This window comes from Schistocerca americana, chromosome 6 (genome assembly GCF_021461395.2).
Source record: "Schistocerca americana isolate TAMUIC-IGC-003095 chromosome 6, iqSchAmer2.1, whole genome shotgun sequence".
In the NCBI taxonomy this organism is placed as follows: domain Eukaryota; kingdom Metazoa; phylum Arthropoda; class Insecta; order Orthoptera; family Acrididae; genus Schistocerca; species Schistocerca americana.
In genome coordinates, this window is record NC_060124.1 from 323031809 (window position 1) to 323055352 (window position 23544).

Below are 23544 nucleotides of genomic sequence, written 5' to 3' on the forward strand. Positions count from 1 at the left end.
AAATTAGTTGTATAATATTCATAGTTTTAAAGATAGTGCCTGGGCGCATATACACAGCAGTATATGGACAAAGAAAATGAAAGTTTTATGTCTGTTGCAGAATATGGCAGAAGTACACAAGGACTGTGATTTCAGTGCAAAGGTATTTGAAATTTTTACTGGTATATAATGAAATGTAAGATCACCAGTTCTCTCAATTTTTTTTAAAAAAAAAAAAAAAAAAAAAAAGGGGAAGACAGACTATATTCTTATACCAAGGCTAGTCACAGAGAGGAATCATTCATATCAACAAGAAGTAGGCCATAAGAGGATTTATAATAATAGAATGAATTTTTATTTACAGTGTAATGCTGTGTGTGAGTTTTAGTGAAATGTAGGGCATTTCAGTGAGAAAGCAGAGGAAAATATGGACTGAAATGTAAATACTTCCTGTTCATACAATATGATCAAATATTTGTTCTTCTAAATTTGATTGTCTCTGAACCATTTTAGTGTGATACATGACTTTCATCTGCTGTGAGAGCAATATTACTTTGTTCATGTTTTGTTTACAGGAAACTGTAACACATAGTGTAATGAAGTACAGTAATACATATATATACCCAAGGCCAAAGTTACTAGCAGATTATGCACAAACACTGAGTCAGAACTCACAATCTAATTTGTGCATTACAATGTTAAATGGAATAGAAAATACTGCAGCATTATATCAATATAGAAAGACAAAAAGTTAATTTTCTTACTGTTGGTCTCAAGATTTTTTGGCCATCTTTATTGGGTATATTTCACAACAGAAATTTATTCATAAATAAGCAGTTTTATGCAATATCTTATTAAGAAAGGCTTGATCTAACAAATGACCACTTCTTGTTAATATTCTACTGCCTGACAAGGAAAGGGAAACTTTAATAAGAGAATAAAATAAAAATACTGCCATAGGAGGAAAGTTACACACTGGTAAACAACTGCATACGTTGCACTTGTATCTGGCACAATTCTTTTAGTGTGCCTTAGTGATTGCAGCATTCAGCTACTGTATTCCATGGCTGTGATGCAAAAACAGAGGTGCTCAAGTACAGCACCATGATCATCTTCTCAGCAGAAAATAGAGACAAACTTCACAGAAACTGCACAATTGCAGCCTCACTGTTCTGCTATTGTTTGAAAGAGAAAAGATTTGTTCCAAACTCCCATTCTTCAAAATCCAGTGGTCCAAAGCAGTCATTAAAGAATGACTCCATTACTCGGTACAAGTGGTTTTTGACTCCAGAGAATGTGTTTCCTTCATCGGGATATGTCTGGAACAAGAAAGCAGAAACCACAATGTTACCCAGGCAAAATATCTTTTGCTTACCAGTTATACAGCAATGCCTTTCACTGGACTGACATGGCTGAATATGTATCTTCCAAAGCAGCATTCTATAATTAGGAAAGAGGAGATAGAAGAATGAAAAGGTGATATATGAAGGTAATAAAAAAATCTGAATATGGAAACTGTCAAATCAATTATGCCACTATAGTGACAAGCAACTGGTCAATCTACACCTCAAGCATGAAAGAAAAAGGCATCACGAGATTCAAAAACAGATGAGCAATGGGGCGCAAGACTGAAAAAACATTTGAGTACACACTGTTCAAGACCATTCATCTGAAACAGTCGAGGAATGGGAAGTAAGACTGGGTACTATTCAAGTGCACACTACTCAGTACATATGAACACTGAATGCTGACTTACACCTTGGTGTATTCCATTATGGTGTTAATGTTATTACAGTCTTCATCCAAACTGGTTATGAGAAAAATGGATAAATTATGTTTGTACAACAGTGCCTTCAGATTTATGGACGAAACTCCACAAATATTCTGTGTGGGTGGAGAAATGAAATTGCCAGAATTAATATCACCAATAAAACCATTGTAAATATTGGAATCAGGTGTCACAAGCCAATCAAAATGTTTCTTGGCGAACAGACCCAAGTACAGTTCATGTTTACAAATGACATTGTTCAGTGCAACAAACACTACATGACAATTACACAGAATTGAAATTGCTAGGGCAAATGTATCATTATGCAGGATCACTACTACCACTGCTGAATACGGATTACAAATTTATTTCATGGGAAATTATAGTTGTATTACAAACCTTATTTCATCAACAGTATGAATTAAGTCGATAATTCGGACCTGCCCTTGAACAAATGCCAACATTTAACTGCAAAGTTTTAGTTACAGCTGACAAAACACCTGTCAACCAACATGAAAGACAATAAAATGCACCAACAATTGATGATGTGATGATTGTTGTAGTTGCCATATAATTCTTCATTCCAGAAATTGTGATGCTCATTGGGTCTCAGAAACTCATCACTCATATGATGGATTACAATACCTGATTTTATTTTTGTGGTCTCATTTGCCACAGACAACATGCTAGGTGTGTCTCTTCATAATTCGTAGGATGGCACCAAACACTCCTAGTACTCTTACCACAGACAGCCACACAGCAACCAGTAGCCACCAACTGATGGGAATTACATGCACATGCACATGCCCTCCTCAGTTGGCACATGCGGCGCCACTGCCAAAGTGTATAAAAGGCTGCTGCAAGCTATCTCAGCCCACCTTGGGTATTGTACAGACTTGGCTATGCACTCTCAAACTTTCGACATTGTATTGAATGTGACTGTACTAATGTTTCTCAGCCCACTGAGTTAAGTAAACAGTTTTTACCTAACTCTTCTTGTGTCTCTCATTCTCTGCTTTCTACAAAAGGGTACAGTAACGTTGGCACTGAGGCTGATCCTTCGTTTGCCTGTTATTTGGTGGACTTGTGCCCTGCTGAGACCTGACACAGCAACACCGTGACAATAATGGTAGTGCATGTTTCTTAAAGATCCTTTGACAAACACCATGCTTGCCCACTGCATTGTGTTTATACTGACTTTGTGTCTCAGAACATTCTGACCTGCAACTGCTGTTTTCGTTCTTTTCTGTCTGCAGGGGCTGATATTTTTTGCATATTGTTGTCTGTGACTTCTAATTGAGACATCCTTTACAGCTCCAGTGTTTACATTTTGTTTCTGTTTAGTGTGTATTGTGTACTGAATCATGGCCATGTACTGCAGGAACTGTCTCTAAGCCAAGCTATTCAGTTGAGGATTCAGAAAAGTCAACAACTTATGGAAGGAATGAAAAAACTGATGCAATTCCAACTGTTACATGACAGTGCCTCACTCACTGCACCCCAAGCTGTGCCATCACAAGCACTGTCTGTCTGTGCACCACAGTTCTGGGTATTCAATGTACAGCAGGAAGACTGGTTTGAATATCGTGCTCAGCTTGATACCAACTTCATTGCACATCATATTCAAGGTATGGACAGAAAATGACATTTATGGCAATGGTAGGTGTTGCAGTATACAGGCTGGGATGTAAACTTTTTCCATCACCCACCTAGAAAGTGTAGACCATGATAACTTGATTTTGGTTGGTTCAAATGGCTCTGAGCACTATATGACCGAGCTTCTGAGGTCATCAGTCGCCTAGAACTTAGAACTAATTAAACCTAACTAACCTAAGGACATCACACACATCCATGCCCGTGGCAGGATTCGAACCTGCGACCGTAGCTGTCACCCGGTTCCAGACTGAAGCACCTAGAACCGCACGGCCACACCGGCCGGCTTGATTTTGGTGTTAACCAAGTACTTTAATGATGAAGTGAACATGGCTGCTGCTCCTTACAAGTTTTTCAGATTGTGTAGATAACTTCATCAAACTTACAGCCAGTGTGTAGCTGATTTACAAGACCTGATTATGCATTGCAAGTTTAATTGTGAATATGATAAATATTACAGTGATGACATGATTTGAAATGCTGTCACCCAGAATGTGTCTGTCCCTACACTCAATGAAAAAATACTGAAGTATCTGGACCCAAGTTTGAAGCAAGTGTTAGAATTAAATGTGTTGTAGGACTCTTATGATAATACTGTGTTAGTTTTTGACTCTCCTCACATTTCTGGCCTGGGCAAAACAACTGATTTGAAAGCTTATTTACAATGAAGGAAAATGGGTAACCTCAATTTTATTGGGCATGGTCTGTCTCTCAGACAATCAGTGATCAAATGGCACAACAATTGTTGACCTGGCAGGACAAAGGTGTAATCACTCCAGTAGCAGCTAGTCAGTGAGCATCTACTCCAGTAGTCATCACAAAACTATGTAGCAAATTAAGATTCTATGTTGATTTTAAGTCAATGGTGAAACTTGAAAACAGTGACTGACTCATTTCACATTGTCAGACATGTGCAGAGCACCAGGCTGCTTCTCCACCTCCAATTTCTTTGATTGGTCCAAGCCCAGTGCCCCTCGGCAATGGCTATACGTTAATTTTGTGGGCTGATTGTTTTTGACACTTAAGGCAAATTTCCATTTGTGAAACCAAAGCAACAGACCACAATGGCAAAAAATTCTTACGTCTGATAATCTCAGATAATGGACCACAGTTTACATTGCCAGACTTAAAGCACTTTTGAATTCCAACAACATTCAACATGTGACACGTTGTGAAGCAGAACACTTTGTGAAAACATTTAAGCAACAAACGTAAAATTTATGTGCCTCCCACACATGGGAGCAAGCCCTGGTGATTTTCCTATCCTCATATCATTCCCAGCCACACAACGGCAAGTTACCTGCAGAGCTACTGCACAGACACTGACACAAAGTACTGCTGCATCCACCACATCAGTTGGTCCTTCCTCTGCAACATACTAAATTTAAGTTCAATGATCATGTCTTTTTCAGAGTCTTTGGCCATCATTCAAGTCTTTGGCTGATTTGTCTGGGTTCGACTGGACTGCACATGTGGCATCAGAATCAGTTCCACTCCTGTCAGCTGTGTGATCCTCCTACAGATTTCTTGGTTTCAGAGGTGGAATCCTACAGGATCTTGCAGCCCTAGCTGCTCTCGCTTCTGTCATGTCATACGCTGCTGTATGGAGAGCCCATGGATGTGAATATGGTGGTGCCAACTCTCCTGCCACCACAGTCAGCAGCCCCAGCCACAGAGGTCTGGTCCTCTACATACCGCCACTTTTCTGTATGCCTCCAAGGACCCACCAGTCACTGTTGCATCATCACCAGTTCCAAAAGTTGCTCCATCCCTGGAAGCAAATTTATCTTGGCTGGTGTTCCCAATCATTCACAAGGGGGGAATGAGGTCAGTAACTTGCCATCAGCCACTGTTCCAGCTCCTGCCTCCTCAGTGACACTTGCTTCCAACTCTCAATCCCTCACCCCCCCCCCCCCCCCCCACTGCCTCCCTCCCGTTCCTGTTGTTACCAGCAATGTCGGTACATAACAACAGTGAAGAGATTTCTGGGGGAGGAATATAATGTCGTTCAACACAGAAACGACACCAGGCGTGTCCATTTGTAATTCACAGGTGGGCCCCAGAAATTCCTAGTACCTTCTCCAGAGGCAGCCACAGAGCAACCGATGGCCACCAACCAAAGGCCACATGCCCTCTCTCAGCCAGTGCTGCTGCGGGAGTGTATAAGATGCTGCCACAAGCTATCATCAGCCCACCTTCTGTGCTGTGATATACATCTGGGAGTACTCAGTCTCTTTCTTAGTGATTACATTATTACAGACTTGAGTAAGGACTTGGACATTCTTGCTATTGTATTGAATCTGAATACACTAGTGTTCTTCAACAGACTGATTTAAATAAATGATTTTTACCTAACTGTTGTTGTGTCTCTCATCCTGTGCTTTCTGCCATTATAACCCAAGCATCACAACATGATACAATAATTTTGCCAAGGGGAAGGAAGTTGCTATCATTTCAACATTGTAATGAGAAATCCCAAAGAGATTAACAAATGAATAGGAAACTCAGTGGCTATTCATATTGATTTGTGAAAATGTTGAAAATATTCTAAAATGTCAACAACTGTTCAATCACTATATTGTTGATACATATGCAAAAATAAAAACTGAATGACTTTTTTATTTTCAATTAAATAAAACCAAGGTATGTTCCACTTACTGATGGCCACATTTACAGGAAAGTACTCAGTCTCAGTATTCATGCATGAATACACCCAAGATGCAATGGCAAATGTTCATGCATATGGCCACTCCAAATTATAAGATAAAATAACGTAACTTTTGCTAACTGGGCAGTCACCAGATCATTGTGATATTTATCCAAGTGAGTTCAAACAAAAATTGAAATCTTTAATGGATTTCATTGCGAAGCATCATGTTCTCGGAGAGACATGCTGTTGGATGTATTCCAGTGAGTGACAAAAGGGGAAGTTGCCACATGTGCACATTTTGAGTTAGTTGATCGAAAAAGACACATCACATCAAATTAATTAAGACATCGCAACAGAAATACCAGATGTCAGTATTTATTCAGACTTATTTGAAGTCATCACCAAATGAATCATGGCCCATGTGGCTTACTCAACAATAATTCATCATGAATGGCTGATGGAAAACACACAAAATGGTACCCAAGACACAACTGCTGAGAATATCATTAGCAATGATGGGTATCCACTGTATTATCAATGATCAACTGAAGACAACAGCAAAGCCATCACTTTTGAAGCATGACACATTGATGTTGAAGCTGATAATAATTGGGTTGAAAATGTATGAAGCACATGTGAATGCTGAGCAATTTGGAGGAACGGATCAAGTGAATTTGAAAATATACCAGTAAAGACAGTTTTTGGAGTGGGAAATGTTGCAGTATCTGTCTATGAAATTTACCAATATCACTTGGGATGCTGCATTAGTAGCAATGAAGCAGTATGTTGCATTTTATCATTTGAAATCTATGAATGACGGCTAACAGTTTGTCATTTGGCAGTGGACCTTGAAAATGGGAAGTGTGCATACTTTACAACACAAAATGTATGAGCAAGAGCATTGTCACATTAAATGCATTGTTCTCACAGCGACGGGATAATATGTTTGGTAAGATGTTATGTTACTCTGAAGTGCCAACATATTACACATGGAATGCATCAATGAACAAGTTTCATCATTGCAAAAGATATGTAGCAGGACAATCCAATTTATATATGACTGACATGTTAATGCATCTGTGCATTTCTAGAATGAAATTTTCACTCTACAGTGGAGTGTGTGCTGATATGAAACTTCCTGGCAGATTAAAACTGTGTGCCAGACCAAGACTTGAACTCGGGACCTTTGCCTTTTGTGGGCAAGTGCTCTACCATCTGAGCTACCCAAGCATGACTCACGCCCAATCCTCACAGCTTTAATTCCGCCAGTCTCTTGTCTCCTACCTTCCCAACTTCACAGAAGCTCTCCTGCAAACCTTGCAGAACTAGCACTACTGGAAGAAAGGATATTGCGGAGACATGGCTTACCCACAGCCTGGGGGATGTTTCTAGTATGAAATTTTCACTGTACAGCGGAGTGTGTGCTGATATGAAACTTCCTGGCAGATTAAAACTGTGTGCAGGACTGAGACTTGAAGTCAGGACCTTTGCCTTTTGCTGGCAAGTGCTCTACCAACTGAGCTATCCAAGCACAACTTATGCCCTGTCCTCACAGCTTTAATTCCACCAATACCTCGTCTGTGGAGTGTAGAGTGAAAATTTCATTCTAGAAACATCCCCCCAGGCTGTGGCTAAGCTATGTCACCACAATATCCTTTCTTCCAGGAGTGCTAGTTCTGCAAGGTTCACAGGAGAGCTTCTGTGAAGTTTGGAAGGTAGGAGATGAGGTAATGGTGGAATTAAAGCTGTGAGGACGGGGCGTGAGTCATGCTTGGGTAGCTCAGTTGGTAGAGCACTGGCCCGTGAAAGGCAAAGGTTCCGAGTTCGAGTCTCGGTCCGGAACACAGTTTTAATCTGCCAGGAAGTTTGCATCTGTACATTATACACACAAACAATGCTGAATGATTGCATTGTGATTACTGTTAATCAATGTATGTGAACTGACTTCCTTCCAAGAATTGAGAACAGTAAAATATGTTGCACTTGTTGTGAAGCTTACCAAGAATTAAGTCTGACTGATAACGATGCACATTGGGACACTTAACTTGCTGATGTATTGAATACTATACAACCAAAATAGATACACACATTATTTGCAATCATATTGACAGCATGCTTCCCATCCAATCCAAAAGATCAGTGGGAAAGATGAAATGAGTGAAGATGTCCTACTTCATCAATGTGCTACGAATCATATTTTGGATATCTGATTCACACCAAAAGTGTATAATGATCAGTTTTGATTGAATTAATGTGTTTGGCAATTGCTAACAAAGCACTGGAGCAGTTGGGAATGAATGTGCTGAATTGATTTGCAAAAGATCATCTCAATCATGATTTACAACAAGAAATACAATTAGATGTTTATGAATTGGGTACAATTGTTTACACAAATCTTCTGAAATTGGTTACACAAAAATGCATTACTTATGAGAGAATAATGCATGCAGTTACAAGCCAAAGCGACATATTGTATTTCCAAGATACACCCAGAGACATAAGCAAAACTTCTATCATTTCACTTATTTTGACAAATACACAGTAACAAAGAAAATATTACACTAGCAATCACATCACCTAGAACTGTGTCAGTGTTTCTGGTTGGTGGCGAAACAGCACATTCAGCACTGAAATTGTCAATGAATAAGCAAATCACTGAAATACCAACATGCAATATCAACAAAAATTCTGGGATCGGCCAAGTGCTCAAGTCATGTCAACTCATTATATGGGACAAATGTACTATGGTGCACAAGAAACCATTTGATGTGCTTCATCATACATTCCTTGGATTTTAATATTTGAAAGAAAGTAAATAGCTCTTTGGTGGCATACTCATTTTATTGTTTGGTGATTTTCAACAAACTGTACCAGGTTGTGGAGGTATGTGGCGTTAGATGTCTACCCACAGGTCATGTAATTCACATAAATAATGGGTCACTTATTTTTGTATGCGGTGATGGCACCTGATGGTGACTCAGATGGGCTTTTTATGGTTTACATCAGGCAAATTTGGTCATTGGCACATTAATGTGAGTTCACTATGATGCTCCTCAAATCACTGTAGCATGGTTCTGGCTCCAAGACATGGGAAATTATACTGCTGAAATATGACATTGCATTCAGGGAAGACATCAAGCATGAAGGAAGGCAGGTGGTTTGCAGCTGTCTGTATGTCTCCAATTGTTACCACAGGTGCCATGCAAGCCCAGGAGAATGTCTCCCGTAGCATAATACTGCTCCCGCCAGCCTGCGTCCGTGGCGTGCTGCACATTTCGAGCAGCTGTTCACCTCGATGATGGCATTTGTGGAGATGACCATCAACCAAGTGTAGCAAAAATGTGATTCACCTCAACAGCCAACACATTTCCACTGATCTACAGTCAATTCCCAATGGTGCCATGCCCACTGCAATCGTAATTGATGATGTCATTGGCTCAGCATATGTACACAGAGCTCCCTGTTTGACAATGTACGATGAACGGTGTCCTCTGAAACACTTGTGTGTGCACCAGCATTGTGTACTTCCGCCAAAGATGCCACAGATCAACATCAATCCTACTTTAAAGAGCAGACAAACTTCTGAACCTCACGTCCTGTCATGGATATCCAACCATTTAACGCGTAGTGGTAGTTTCACTGTCCTTCTACTTCTTTCCGTAGGTGCTCATGACAGTAGCATGTGAACAATCAACCAGTTTATCCGTTTTCAAGATACTCATTCACATAAACTAAACTCTGCCTGGACAGGCCATGACGGCCAAATGTTACTGACCGGCCACCATGTCATCCTCAGCTTACAGGCATCACTGGATGTTGATAAGGAGGGGCATGTGGTCAGCACAGCACTCTCCTGGCCATATGTCAGTTTACAAGACCGGAGCTGCTACTTCTCAATCAAGTAGCTCCTCGGTTTGCCTCACAAGGGCTGAGTGCACCCTGCTTACCAACAGCACTTGGCAGACCAGATGGTCATCCATCAAAGTGCTAGCCCAGCCCGGCAGTGCTTAATTTCAGGGATCTGACGGGAACCGATGTTACCACTGCAGTAAGACCGTTGGCTTTATTTGTTCACATGCTGTGCATAATAATAATAATAATAATAATCATCATCATCATCTAATGGTTCAAATGGCTCTGAGCACTATGGGACTCAACTGCTGAGGTCATTAGTCCCCTAGAACTTAGAACTAGTTAAACCTAACTAACCTAAGGACATCACAAACATCCATGCCCGAGGCAGGATTCGAACCTGCGACCGTAGCGCATCATCATCTAACACAGCCACACATCGATCAAGATGCATCCAACACATGGCTAAGAAAAGGCAATATATACAGTGAGATGGAAGGATTCATGATTGCAATACAGGATCAAACATTAAACACCAGATATTACAGCAAGCATATTATTAAAGATCCCAATACCACAACAGATAAATGCAGACTTTGCAAACAACAAATAGAAACAGTAGACCACATCACAAGCGGATGTACAATACTAGCAAATACAGAATATCCCAGAAGACATGACAATGTAACAAAAATAATTCAACAACAACTTGCCATACAACATAAACTAATAAAACAACATGTTCCCACATACACGTATCCACCACAAAATGTACTGGAGAATGACGAATACAAATTTTACTGGAACAAAACCATTATAACAGATAAAACAACCCCACATAACAAACCTGACGTCATACTCACCAATAAAAAGAAGAAATTAACACAACTAATCGAAATATCCATATCCAATACAACAAATATACAGAAGAAAACGGGAGAAAAAAATTTGAAAAATACATCCAACTGACTGAGGAAGTCAACGACATGTGGCATCAGGATAAAGTTGACATTATACCTATTATACTATCAACTACCACACAATATCCTACAGAAATCTGTAATTATTGATTCACGTTCAATTACCTGAAAGTTCCTAAATGCAATTTAACATATACCGTACAGTTAAAAGGAAGTCACCCTTGATCAAGGTCCGCGTCACTTTCCATTTTTAACCAGACATAACGTCTGAGAAAGGAAATAAAGAAATAATAATAATCTTCCTTTTGTCAGATTTCCCATTTGCAGCCCTTATCTTTGCTAGGGTGATGCCCCGTCCGTGTCTGCTCCACTTATATAATTTTGTTACCAAGACACATGCTCATAATGCCACAAGATGGTAACCAGTGTCGTGGAGGGCACTGGTACCCCCCTTAGTACCCATTCATAGGGGTGGGAAGATGGTGATAGGGGAGACAGTAAAAAAGTCTGAGCCTTGCCTAATATCCAAAGGCTTTCAGAGTCGTCAGCTAATTGGTAATAGACCTGATAACATCTCACTTGTATTGGAGGGATAAAGGAGACATAAAAAAATGAGAAATCCTGGATATGTGGCTAATCTTTAATACATGTGAAAATATAAGTAGTAATTAACTCTGACATTACTTCACTGCCTTAAATGTTTTTGTTTTCCAGAAAACCTTACTTTTTGCCCACTGAGTATAAATTTACATTGATATAAGGCTGAAACAATTAGACTAACCTAAAGACAGCCAAATAATAACATCATTATCAACCCTCTTAGACTCTCACTGGTGCCCTTTGAGATGCAATGATATTCACTGTACTTAACTGTTCATGTTAAGTGCAGTGTTAAATCTTGGTTTAACAAAGTATTCTGCACAGCAATAAATGATTTATGTAGCAGTTTGCATCGCAGCTGTCAGTTTCCACAGTATTCTGTTCACTGGTTGTTTCACTGAAAAGCAGTTCACAAAGTCATTTCTAGCTATATATCATTACTATAATATCTATATTGTTAAATATAGCAGTTATGCTAATCCATGCTTGACAGTGTGTCACAAAATGTTGGATACTGTACCATGCATATAGATATGTCACATTTATACTGTCCATTGTTGCTTCTGTTTTAGTTTTATTGCATGTCCTTGCCCTAGTAAGTAAGTTAATGCACAAGAACAATTCTTTCATTACACTGCATGTAAAAAGCTGTGTATTGGTGAACTATATGTGATTAAAGACAGGAAAGATGTAGAAACAGAAGCTAAGGAGTCAATGGTCAATGTACATATGGTTGCAAGCATGAAACAATCAAATGCTCTAACCTCACACATGAGAGACATGCAAGTAGTCTTTACAGTGCATCGTTTGAATATTTCAGTAGCCACAAATGAAAAGAGAAAAGAGTATGCAAGTGCTGAGAGAGAATATGAGAGTGTCTACTAGTTTTATGCAGTAAAATTGGATGTGCACCCACCTTCCATAGATGTTAGTGGAAACACTTGAAACCAGTAAAGGGTAATGAATAAATTTGATAATGTAAAAAGTGACTGCTGAGAAATTTTCTTCACTAATATGCTACACAGTGATATGGTGCTAAAATAATTAATCAGAGAAAAGTAATCAGTCATCCAAATGAAAATAAAATCATTGCCCCATGACAGTAACTGTTTTATTTATTTAAGTATGAATCTGAAATCACATACACAACATTCCCTTTACATTAATGTACTTAAAGCAAAAATATAGATTTTATTTAGTTAATTGATATGCTAGCTTACCTGATGCCTGAAGAGCACTCCTTCTTTTGTTAGTGCTCGTACAAGCAACATACTCTGTTGGTAATGCACAGTGTGATCCGCTGTACCATGAATTAACAAGAACATTTTGTCTTGAAGATTTCCTGCTCTTTTTGTTACATCTGCTTTTTCATATCCTAGGTAGTTGTCCTCTCCCTCTGGCAAGCCCATGTATCGCTCTGAGTATGCAGAATCTGTGGATGATACAGTTATGTGGTATAACTATAGGCCCAAGACGATTGTGCATTCTCTCAACAACAAAATCTCATCTCCTTTTGATGGTGTGTCTGATAGAGAACTACAGATTTGTTCCCTTATAATAAACCCTATCTTATCTGAAATATGTAATGGAGCATTAATTCAAGGCATTTTTCCAGTGAGTCTGAAATATGCCATTGTTAAACTCCTCTTTAAGAGCGTTGATAAGGAAAATATCAGTGCCTACCAAACTGTTACATAGATGACATCATTTTACAAAATTTTTGAGAAGGTGAAGTATTCTTAGCGACAGTGATATCCAACACAAATCATAGTTTGGATTTCAGAAATGTTGTTCTACTGAGAACACCATTTACATGTTCACACATTCACTACTCACCAAATTTGACATGCTTTAAATAATAAAATACTGCTGGTCAGTATTTTCTGTGACCTATCTAAAGCATTTGACAGTGTAAATCACAGTATTTTCTGAGATAAATTGAAGTTTTATGGGACTGATGATGTAGCCAACCAATGGATAGTGTCATATCTAAGCAAAAGAATGAAGGAAGTTGTACGTAGTAATTTATCCAGTATAGTATGGAGGTGTAATTCTGACTGGGGATAAATCAATTATCAGTTCCCCAAGGCCCATTCTTAGGTCCACTTCTGTTCCTCATATTCATAAATGATCTTCCGTTTAATATACAACAAGCAGAATTAGTTGTTTTTGCAGACGGGTAGTACTGCAGTCATTCAAAGCATACAAACAAAAATAAAAGACCCAATAAACAATATCATTCAGTGGTGTTCTGTGAATGCTCTCACCTCCAATTTTAAAAAGAGACAGTGTATTCAGTTCTGTGCATTTAGGAGTGTTACACCAGTCAAAAGCTTAACACATGGTGAGAAAATAATAAATAGGTTGGAAACTTCAAAATTCTGAGGTGTCCATATTGATGAGAATAAAACTGGAAAAAGCACAACTTAGAATCGTTGCAGATCTCGTAGAGAAATAAATCAGTAAGTTAACAATTTTGCATAATTTCATTCAATGCCTTATGGAATAATATTCTGGGGCAACTCATTTTTAAGAAAGAAAGTCTTCATTGCCCAAAAATGTTCTGTAAGAATAATATGTGGTGCTCACCCATGATCATCTTGTAGACATCTATTTAAGGAATTGGGCTCTCTCTTACTACTGTATCATTGCATTATACTTATTCCTTTGTGAAGTTTGTTGAAAATAATCCACTATAGTTGAAATGGAACAATGATGTACATAACTACAATATCAGAAGGAAAAATTAACGTTATCTTTAGCACAAAAAGGGGTGCACGATGCTGCAACAAAAATTTCTGATCACTTATCCAGTGATATAAAATGTCTGACAGGCAGTAAAGTAAAATTTGAAAACAAACTGGAAAAGTTTGTCCTTGACAACTCCTTCTGTTCCACAGAAGAATTTCTAATGTTGTATTGTGTAAAAAGTGGTGGGTAGGAATCACTAAAGCCTAAAAATGTTTAGCTTGTACCCTTATTTACAAATTAATTTGTGATGTGAATGTATAAAGACTTGTTCTGCATCATTACAATTTAGGAACATGAAACTAACTAACTGACTGATTAAAGTGAAATACTCTCTCTCTCTCTCTCTCTCTCTCTCTCTCTCTCTCTCTGTGTGTGTGTGTGTGTGTGTGTGTGTGTGTAAGGTGGGGGTGGGAGGATTATTTGCTTTGCAGATTATCCAGGCATAATTCATCAGTTTTGAGAAAATAAAAAGGTTCCTGATTCCTGGCATTCTATTTTAAATAGAACAAATATATTTGTTTACAATACTCTATTAGGCAATGGTCTAATGTTTTACTACTGGAAGAGACTGCAGACCACAATCTTACTGTCAGACATTCCTGAAATGTCTGATGATTACTTAATAATCAAATCAGGTATCCTGCATATAGATGAATATGGTTTGGCATCCAATTACTTGAGGTCAGATATGGAGAAAAGAGGATTTACCGCTTGCCTTAGGAAGGGATGCAGATACAAGACTTACTAGATTTTGCAATTGCTACACTAGTAGAAATTCATGGAGAGCAAATAGTAATAGTTGCAATATAGAGGGCTCCAGATAGTAATTTTAAGTTATTCATGAAATGAGTTGTTTATTACACATTTTAACTTCTAGATGAAATGAAGTATTACTAAGTGGAAATTTTATGTTCTAAAAAATAATCCTGTATCATAACATTAAATTCTACTAACTCTTGGATTAAAATTGCATTAGAATACCATACAAAACTAAGAAAATACTTTTCAGAACACCAGTGGGCAATGCTAATGATTGGGTTTAATTGCATTACAGATTATATTGTGAAATTCAAAGTAAAGCTGTTATAACATCAAAATGTACATATTTTTCAGGAAAAAGTTAGGTCCTCTAACAAAAGTTCATAATTGCTGCAATGAGAGACTTCGGAAATTTCTTTAAAGGTAAATAATTAACTAGAAAATCACCCCCAAATTACATTTCAAAATAAGTTTGATAAAATTCAGCTGTATGCTAGGTAACTAATTTAGCTTCAGTTGTAGTACAACTGAAGCAGATCTCTTTAAATCAATTAACATGCCTCTCAGTTGTGGATGTCCTATATACAAAATCTTGTGTATGCTAAGTCTCAAAAATAAGTTTTAAATGTTGTCAGCTATCTGTAAAATAAATGTTTCAGTGATTTCCATGAAATCAGTAATATTGCAAGTCTGAGCTGTGTACTAATTTATTTATGCTGCTAACCTCTTTGTAGTGGCACTTTCGGAGACTTACATAATATGCTGTTGCTATATCGAATCACAAAATATTTGAGAAGCTCTTGTAAAACTGAATTTTTAAACACTTGGCACAATATAAAATTCTCTGTAGGAAACAGTTTGGTTTTTAAGAAGGAATGTCAACATAACAGGTTTTACAGGAAGCTGTTGATTACCAAGAGTGTGGATTTCTGGTTTGTGGGTTATTCATTCATAGGAATGAATATTTTAATTTAGGATACATTATTATACATGAAACTCATGTTTTACTTCTGGGAGATGATGCAAGCCACCATCCCAATATAAAAAAATACCGGAAATATTTTTATGTTTTTTCCCTTCCCATCTTAGGGGAAATATGGGGCTTCTAACCTTGTGACATGTCCATGACCAATAACCTGTCTATAGTTTTGGGTACCCCTTCCCCTGGGAGCTAAAGGTTGATAGTTTCCAACTCAATTAAAGCTGGAAAAAAAGTTTTTGTCAGAGATGGTTCCCTTCAGAGAACTTGGGCTGTGTTGATAAAAGGATAAAAGCATGTGGCTAAACTTAGCCAGAATGAATGCATTGCTTTTCATAATTTTCTAGCCACTGACAGATCTCAACAATAGCTGTGCTTCTATAATGGATTATTGACAATGAGTGTTAATCTGTAATACATGTCTTGTTGTTAGTGAAGTTATGGACAGTTTACATGTGCTAGAAAGACTGCCACAGGTGCTGCCAGCACAACCTGCAACATTTAGATTCACTGTGCAACTATGGTACAACTATTGCTAGGTCGCAGCAGTAATGTAATAACAAGACTGTCAGTGCGAAGTGTTCTGGACAAAGCCAATACATGATGAAGGGGCCCAACAGCTACCTTTTGTTGTGCCACTTATAATTCAGTCTCATCTTTTTGCATGTATACCCAGTGTACTGTATTTGGCAACAACATCAATTGTTAACCCTTTAAGTTAAAACAGCGAGTCTCGAAGAATACGCTCAGTCATAATAAAGTAAAAGTCACCCATTACTGGCTAGTGAACTCTTACTCGTTGGTGACTTGTTAAGTCATCCAGTAGCAAGTGCAGTCACCACACCATACTGTTGTTGTTGTTGTTGTGGTCTTCAGTCCTGAGACTGGTTTGATGCAGCTCTCCATGCTACTCTATCCTGTGCAAGCTTCTTCATCTCCCAGTACCTACTGCAACCTACATCCTTCTGAATCTGCTTAGTGTATTCATCTCTTGGTCTCCCTAAACGATTTTTACCCTCCACGCTGCCCTCCAATGCTAAATTTGTGATCCCTTGATGCCTCAAAACATGTCCTACCAACCGATCCCTTCTTCTAGTCAAGTTGTGCCACAAACTTCTCTTCTCCCCAATCCTATTCAATACCTCCTCATTAGTTACGTGATCTACCCACCTTATCTTCAGCATTCTTCTGTAGCACCGCATTTCGAAAGCTTCTATTCTCTTCTTGTCCAAACTGGTTATCGTCCATGTTTCACTTCCATACATGGCTACACTCCATACAAATACTTTCAGAAATGACTTCCTGACACTTAAATCTATACTCGATGTTAACAAATTTCTCTTCTTCAGAAACGATTTCCTTGCCATTGCCAGTCTACATTTTATATCCTCTCTACTTCGACCATCATCAGTTATTTTACTCCCTAAATAGCAAAACTCCTTTACTACTTTAAGTGTCTCATTTCCTAATCTAATACCCTCAGCATCACCCGATTTAATCTGACTACATTCCATTATCCTCGTTTTGCTTTTGTTGATGTTCATCTTATATCCTCCTTTCAAGACACTGTCCATTCCGTTCAACTGCTCTTCCAAGTCCTTTGCTGCCTCTGACAGAATTACAATGTCATCAGCGAACCTCAAAGTTTTTATTTCTTCTCCATGGATTTTAAAACCTACTCCAAATTTTTCTTTTGTTTCCTTTACTGCTTGCTCAATATACAGATTGAATAACATCAGGGAGAGGCTACAACCCTGTCTCACTCCTTTCCCAACCACTGCTTCCCTTTCATGCCCCTCGACTCTTATAACTGCCATCTGGTTTCTGTACAAATTGTAAATAGCCTTTCGCTCTCTGTATTTTACCCCTGCCACCTTCAGAATTTGAAAGAGAGTATTCCACTTACCGTTGTCAAAAGCTTTCTCTAAGTCTACAAATGCTAGAAACGTAGGTTTGCCTTTTCTTAATCTTTCTTCTAAGATAAGTCGTAAGGTTAGTATTGCCTCACGTGTTCCAACATTTCTACGGAATCCAAACTGATCTTCCCCGAGGTCCGCTTCTACCAGTTTTTCCATTCGTCTGTAAAGAATTCGCATTAGTATTTTGCAGCTGTGACTTATTAAACTGATAGTTCGGTAATTTTCACATCTGTCAACACCTGCTTTCTTTGGGATTGGAATTATTATATTCTTCTTGAAGTCTGTGGGTATTTCGCCTGTCTCATACATCTTGCTCACCAGATGGTAGAGTTTTGTCATGACTGGCTCTCCCAAGGCTGTCAGTAGTTCTAATGGAATGTTGTCTACTCCCGGGGCCTTGTTTCGACTCAGGTCTTTCAGTGCTCTGTCAAACTCTTCACGCAGTATCGTATCTCCCATTTCATCTTCATCTATATCCTCTTCCATTTCCATAATATTGTCCTCAAGTACATCGCCCTTGTATAAACCCTCTATATACTCCTTCCACCATTCTGCCTTCCCTTCTTTGCTTAGAACTGGGTTGCCATCTGACACCATACTAACACATGTAAAATGAGTTTGTCTACTGGATGTGTGGAGAGGGGCAGTGGTCCTTCAGTGATGGGAGTGCAGGTTGGGGTGAATGCATTTTATGAAGTGCTGAAAATATACTTTTCATTCAGATGATGTACTAAGACGGAGAGGTCACACAGAAATAGAACAAGGGTTTTACAGTAGTACATTTTAAAGATTTTTGTGTTCAAAGCTGACATGATGCAGTTACAACAACTACATACACTACTCATGTATATACTGTACTTTGCACCACACACATCACAAACTATAGATTGTAAAAGTTGGTAACAGTGATAGAAGTGCATGAAGTGAAACTGTAGCACCTGAGATGTCGTTCCAATTTATGTTTTGCACAGTGTACAGAAATTCACTGAGCTGATTTCTAATAAGCTTGTAAAGTCATTTGGGGAAGTAAACTCATTTTTAGACTTCTCTGTTTCTCTCATCAAGCCTAAAATAACACTTTAATGGTGGTGAGAAAATGAAGTGTAGCCCATAAGAAAAGCATTAAACAATAACAAGAATGGTGACAAAGTATGTCATTAAGCAGCTGTCCACATTTACCCTTATGGTTTTAAAACCTAGGTGCAGTGATGTTTTTGGTTTAATTCAACAGGGTCATCAATTTTTGCTTTTTTCTGGGTGAGCCCAAAGGATAATCTCATGTTTTGAATGTATAATTTGTGGGCATAGCATGTTGAAAAATGGCTCAATTACCTTGTACCCAGATACCAATTTCAATTTTTTGGTGAGTTTTTACTTTATGTTACACATCTGTGATTTTTCAAGCACTTGATAAAGTTCATTACCACAAATTATTGTACAAACAATGTACTGTACATTTAATTTCTTTCATTTAGAGAGATTTTGTGTAACTTAACAGAGAGGAAAGCGATTTTTAATCACATATGTCAATTACATGTGCTTTTGCTCATATTTTGGGGGTTTTAACATTTTCCTCAATTCATAGTTTTCCTCAGTTTTGCTTTTTTCAGTCTGTACCACATGAAAATGTAAAATAGGGGTTTCACTGTATTCGCTTGTTCTGTAAGACTGAATGATTTATGGGAGGTATCTCTCTCCTTGAACAGCAGTTGTATGCGCAGACTGCCAGCTGCACCCCTCTTAGAACTAAAGAGTATACAGGGTGATTTTTTCCACCATGTACAAACTCTAGGGACTGATCAGTGAGAGGATATGGAACAAAAAATGTGTAATGAACTTATGTCCGGAAATGCATGGTTTCCATGCTAGAGACCATTTATTCAGGCAACATGAATATGCTGCTCCAGTGTCCCCACATACAGAATGGGCTTTGCATACATGATACTTTTGGGATGGCCCCATAACCAGAAATTGCATAGGTTGAGATCCAGTGAATGAGCAGGCCATCCAATTAGACCCCTGTCATCCGATCCATCAACCAGGGAAGATACAGTTGAGATGTGTCTGGATGTCAACCACAGAGTGGATTGGAGCACCATCATGTAGCAGCCACATAACCCTTTGGATCAGCAATGGCACCTGTTTTAGCAGGGGAGGCAAACTCACCCGCAAGAAACACCTATAATTCCAGCCTGTTCGGCAATGTGGAAGGAAGACTGGTTTCAAAATACGGTCACCACTTATCTCGACCCACACATACCAGCTGCACTGATGCTGATGATTTGCTGCCACCATACCATGTGGGCTATGCATACTACCCCACAGATGACTTATGAAAGCTGAAGATATCACTCTGTGTAAAGGGGTGGCCTCATCTGTTAATAAGGTGGATGATGTGAATCTTGGAATCGTGGTTACCTGGGAAGAAACCAGTGACAGAACTGCTCCTGATGTGGAAAGTCTGTTGCTAATAATCCCTGTACACACTATAAGTGATATGGGCAGTAACAATTGTCATGGAGAATGTTCCACACGGTTGTCTGGCTTATCCTGTACTGGTGGACCATCTCCCTGGCACTGACATGGTGATCACCTTTTAGAGTGTTTATCACATTTTCCCCCAAGTCTGCTGTCTGATCATTTTGGGTGTGTCCTTCATGATTTCCTGCTTTCTGGAATGACCCTGTCAGACAAATGGTGAAATACTTTTGCAAACATTGAATGCTGTGGTTGTTGTCAGTGGGGATAGGTCTCATGATACAACCTTGCTGCCCCCCCACCCATTGACATTTGCCTTTGGTTAAGAAAATACCATGTCGGCAAGCCCTCAATTCAAATATGGAACCATCAAGTACAGTACTGTATCAAATCCACTACAAGGTGAGCCAGCAAGAGAAGTAAATTGGACACAACATTACCAATTGCTATGGCAGGAGAGGGCACTAGGGCATGATTCATGAGGAACAATACATACTGTAACTGTGGCTACATGGTACAGTGCATATTAAACCGCAGTCTCTTATGATTGAATAATTAGTCTCCAGCATGGAAACCATGCATTTCTGGACATAATTTCATTAGACCTTTTTTTTCCACATCCTCTCATCGGATCAATCCCTAGATTTTGTGCATCGTGGAAAAAATCACCCTGAATAGGCCAGAGTGCAAAGCTCAACTGGCCAGTTGTGTGTTATCCATTATATTTGCTTTGTCTCTCATATGTTTATGCTTTTTTGTGCTATAAAGTTACAGTGTTCTTGGGTTAGAACATATTGGTGATGAGTACTGTAATCAACACCATGTGTTCCACTTCAGTCATTGGTCATTTAAGTTTAATTTCCATGGAGGCAGTGCTTAAATCTTTTCTTGACCAACAGCAGATGCTGACACTTTGTGTTTTCTGTTTAACAACTACATCGGCACAATGTGGAGCCCTGCCAACAATATATCCTCAGCCGTTCTGAGCCTACAATGATGCAACAGAAGACTGGACATTTACAGAAAATGCCTGCAACAACATTTTCAGACATTTGGGGCAACAGACGAAAAACTTGTGCAACACTGTTGTTTTGTTGTGGATCTCACCTCATGCATATCAGTTGTTGTATCAGTCCACCTTCTAACAAGAACCTTCAAGTCTTTCTTCTGATCAGATGTGTGTTACTTTCTGTCTATCACTGTAAACATACTCACATTGTTGCTGCTTGTGTGGAGTTTTACCATTGCCAAAAACAGCCAGAACACTCATACAGGGGATGGGCAGCAGAACTACATGGACTCAGTCTTCATTGTAATTTTGTGACAAATGTTTGTAAGGAATCCTACGCAGATCAAATGGTTCAAAATCGTATGTCTTGTTCCTGATATGGAAGTTCAAGAGCGAGCTCTACAGGGTGAAAATCCTATACTTTCAGAAGAGTTAAACATAGCTCAGTCATTTAGAGTTTCATAAGCTGCAGATAGTCATATAGAAGTGTGGTCAAAAGTTTCAGAAATCACTTCCTCTCACCCCTCCCAGCCTTCAGTCAGTTGACAAGGGAATGGAGAAGCTATTGTGGTAGTCCAATACAAGTGGTGGTGGTGGTTAGTGTTTAACGTCCCGTCGACAACGAGGTCATTAGAGACGGAGCGCAAGCTCGGGTTATGGAAAGATTGGGAAGGAAATCGGCCGTGCCCTTTCAAAGGAACCATACCGGCATTTGCCTGAAACGATTTAGGGAAATCACGGAAAACCTAAATCAGGATGGCCGGAGACGGGATTGAACCGTCGTCCTCCCGAATGCGAGTCCAGTGTGCTAACCACTGCGCCACCTCGCTCGGTTCCAATACAAGTCTCAGCATCATGTAGGTAATTGTTGTTCATGACAACATCAGTCAACATCACAACAGCAACAGCCTCTTGCTCTGCTGCCTTCATGCCCATGCTGTTTCATTTAACACAAAAAGACCGCATGCCCCAAATGCTGGGCAACATGTATAAGGTGACATAAAAAAGGACGCATTGATTCTGTATGTAACACTCTTTCAAACCTGAGTGAGGATGAAACAAACATGGATGTGAACAATGTGTCAGCAGTGATGGTGTTTCCAACCAGGTTATGCACTGAACTGTCTCTGGCTCCATTGTCATGGAAGTTATTGAGTTATAACTAACAACAGATTCCCATTCTTGGACAGTTTCCTGCACCCATAATTTACACGGCCATGGTTCAGTTGTTAACATTCCTGGTTGCTGACAATGCTTATGCTGAAAATGTTGTGTTCTGTCCACTCGTCTAATACAGGGTGTTTAGGAAACGTCCTTTCCCAGATTTCTAGGCAACAATTCTAGCAAATTGTACACTCCTGGAAATGGAAAAAAGAACACATTGACACCGGTGTGTCAGACCCACCATACTTGCTCCGGACACTGCGAGAGGGCTGTACAAGCAATGATCACACGCACGGCACAGCGGACACACCAGGAACCGCGGTGTTGGCCGTCGAATGGCGCTAGCTGCGCAGCATTTGTGCACCACCGCCGTCAGTGTCAGCCAGTTTGCCGTGGCATACGGAGCTCCATCGCAGTGTTTAACACTGGTAGCATGCCGTGACAGCGTGGACGTGAACTGTATGTGCAGTTGACGGACTTTGAGCGAGGGCGTATAGTGGGCATGCGGGAGGCCGGGTGGACCTACCGCCGAATTGCTCAACACGTGGGGCGTGAGGTCTCCACAGTACATCGATGTTGTCGCCAGTGGTCGGCGGAAGGTGCACGTGCCCGTTGACCTGGGACCGGACCGCAGCAACGCACGGATGCACGCCAAGACCGTAGGATCCTATGCAGTGCCGTAGGGGACTGCACCACCACTTCCCAGCAAATTAGGGACACTGTTGCTCCTGGGGTATCGGCGACGACCATTCACAACCATCTCCATGAAGCTGGGCTACGGTCCCGCACACCATTAGGCCGTCTTCCGCTCACGCCCCAACATCGTGCAGCCCGCCTCCAGTGGTGTCGTGACAGGCGTGAATGGAGGGACGAATGGAGACGTGTCGTCTTCAGCGATGAGAGTCGCTTCTGCCTTGGTGCCAATGATGGTCGTATGCATGTTTGGCGCCGTGCAGGTGAGCGCCACAATCAGGACTGCATACGACCGAGGCACACAGGGCCAACACCCGGCATCATGGTGTGTGGAGCGATCTCCTACACTGGCCGTACACCACTGGTGATC

The 23544-nt window shown here is 39.8% G+C and overlaps 1 protein-coding gene across 1 annotated transcript in view; it reads right to left on the reverse strand.

The window, feature by feature from the left end:
• Positions 1-235: 235 nt before the first annotated feature.
• The window catches only part of LOC124620114 (inactive dipeptidyl peptidase 10-like), a 1175439-nt gene continuing 1152130 nt past the window's right edge, over positions 236-23544 (reverse strand). The window contains exons 17-18 of the mRNA XM_047146784.1: positions 12643-12854; positions 236-1298 (exon numbers count right to left, since the gene is read on the reverse strand). Coding sequence (XP_047002740.1) covers positions 1155-1298; positions 12643-12854 — 356 coding nt within the window. The 3' untranslated portion in view covers positions 236-1154. The remainder of the gene's footprint in view (positions 1299-12642; positions 12855-23544) is intronic.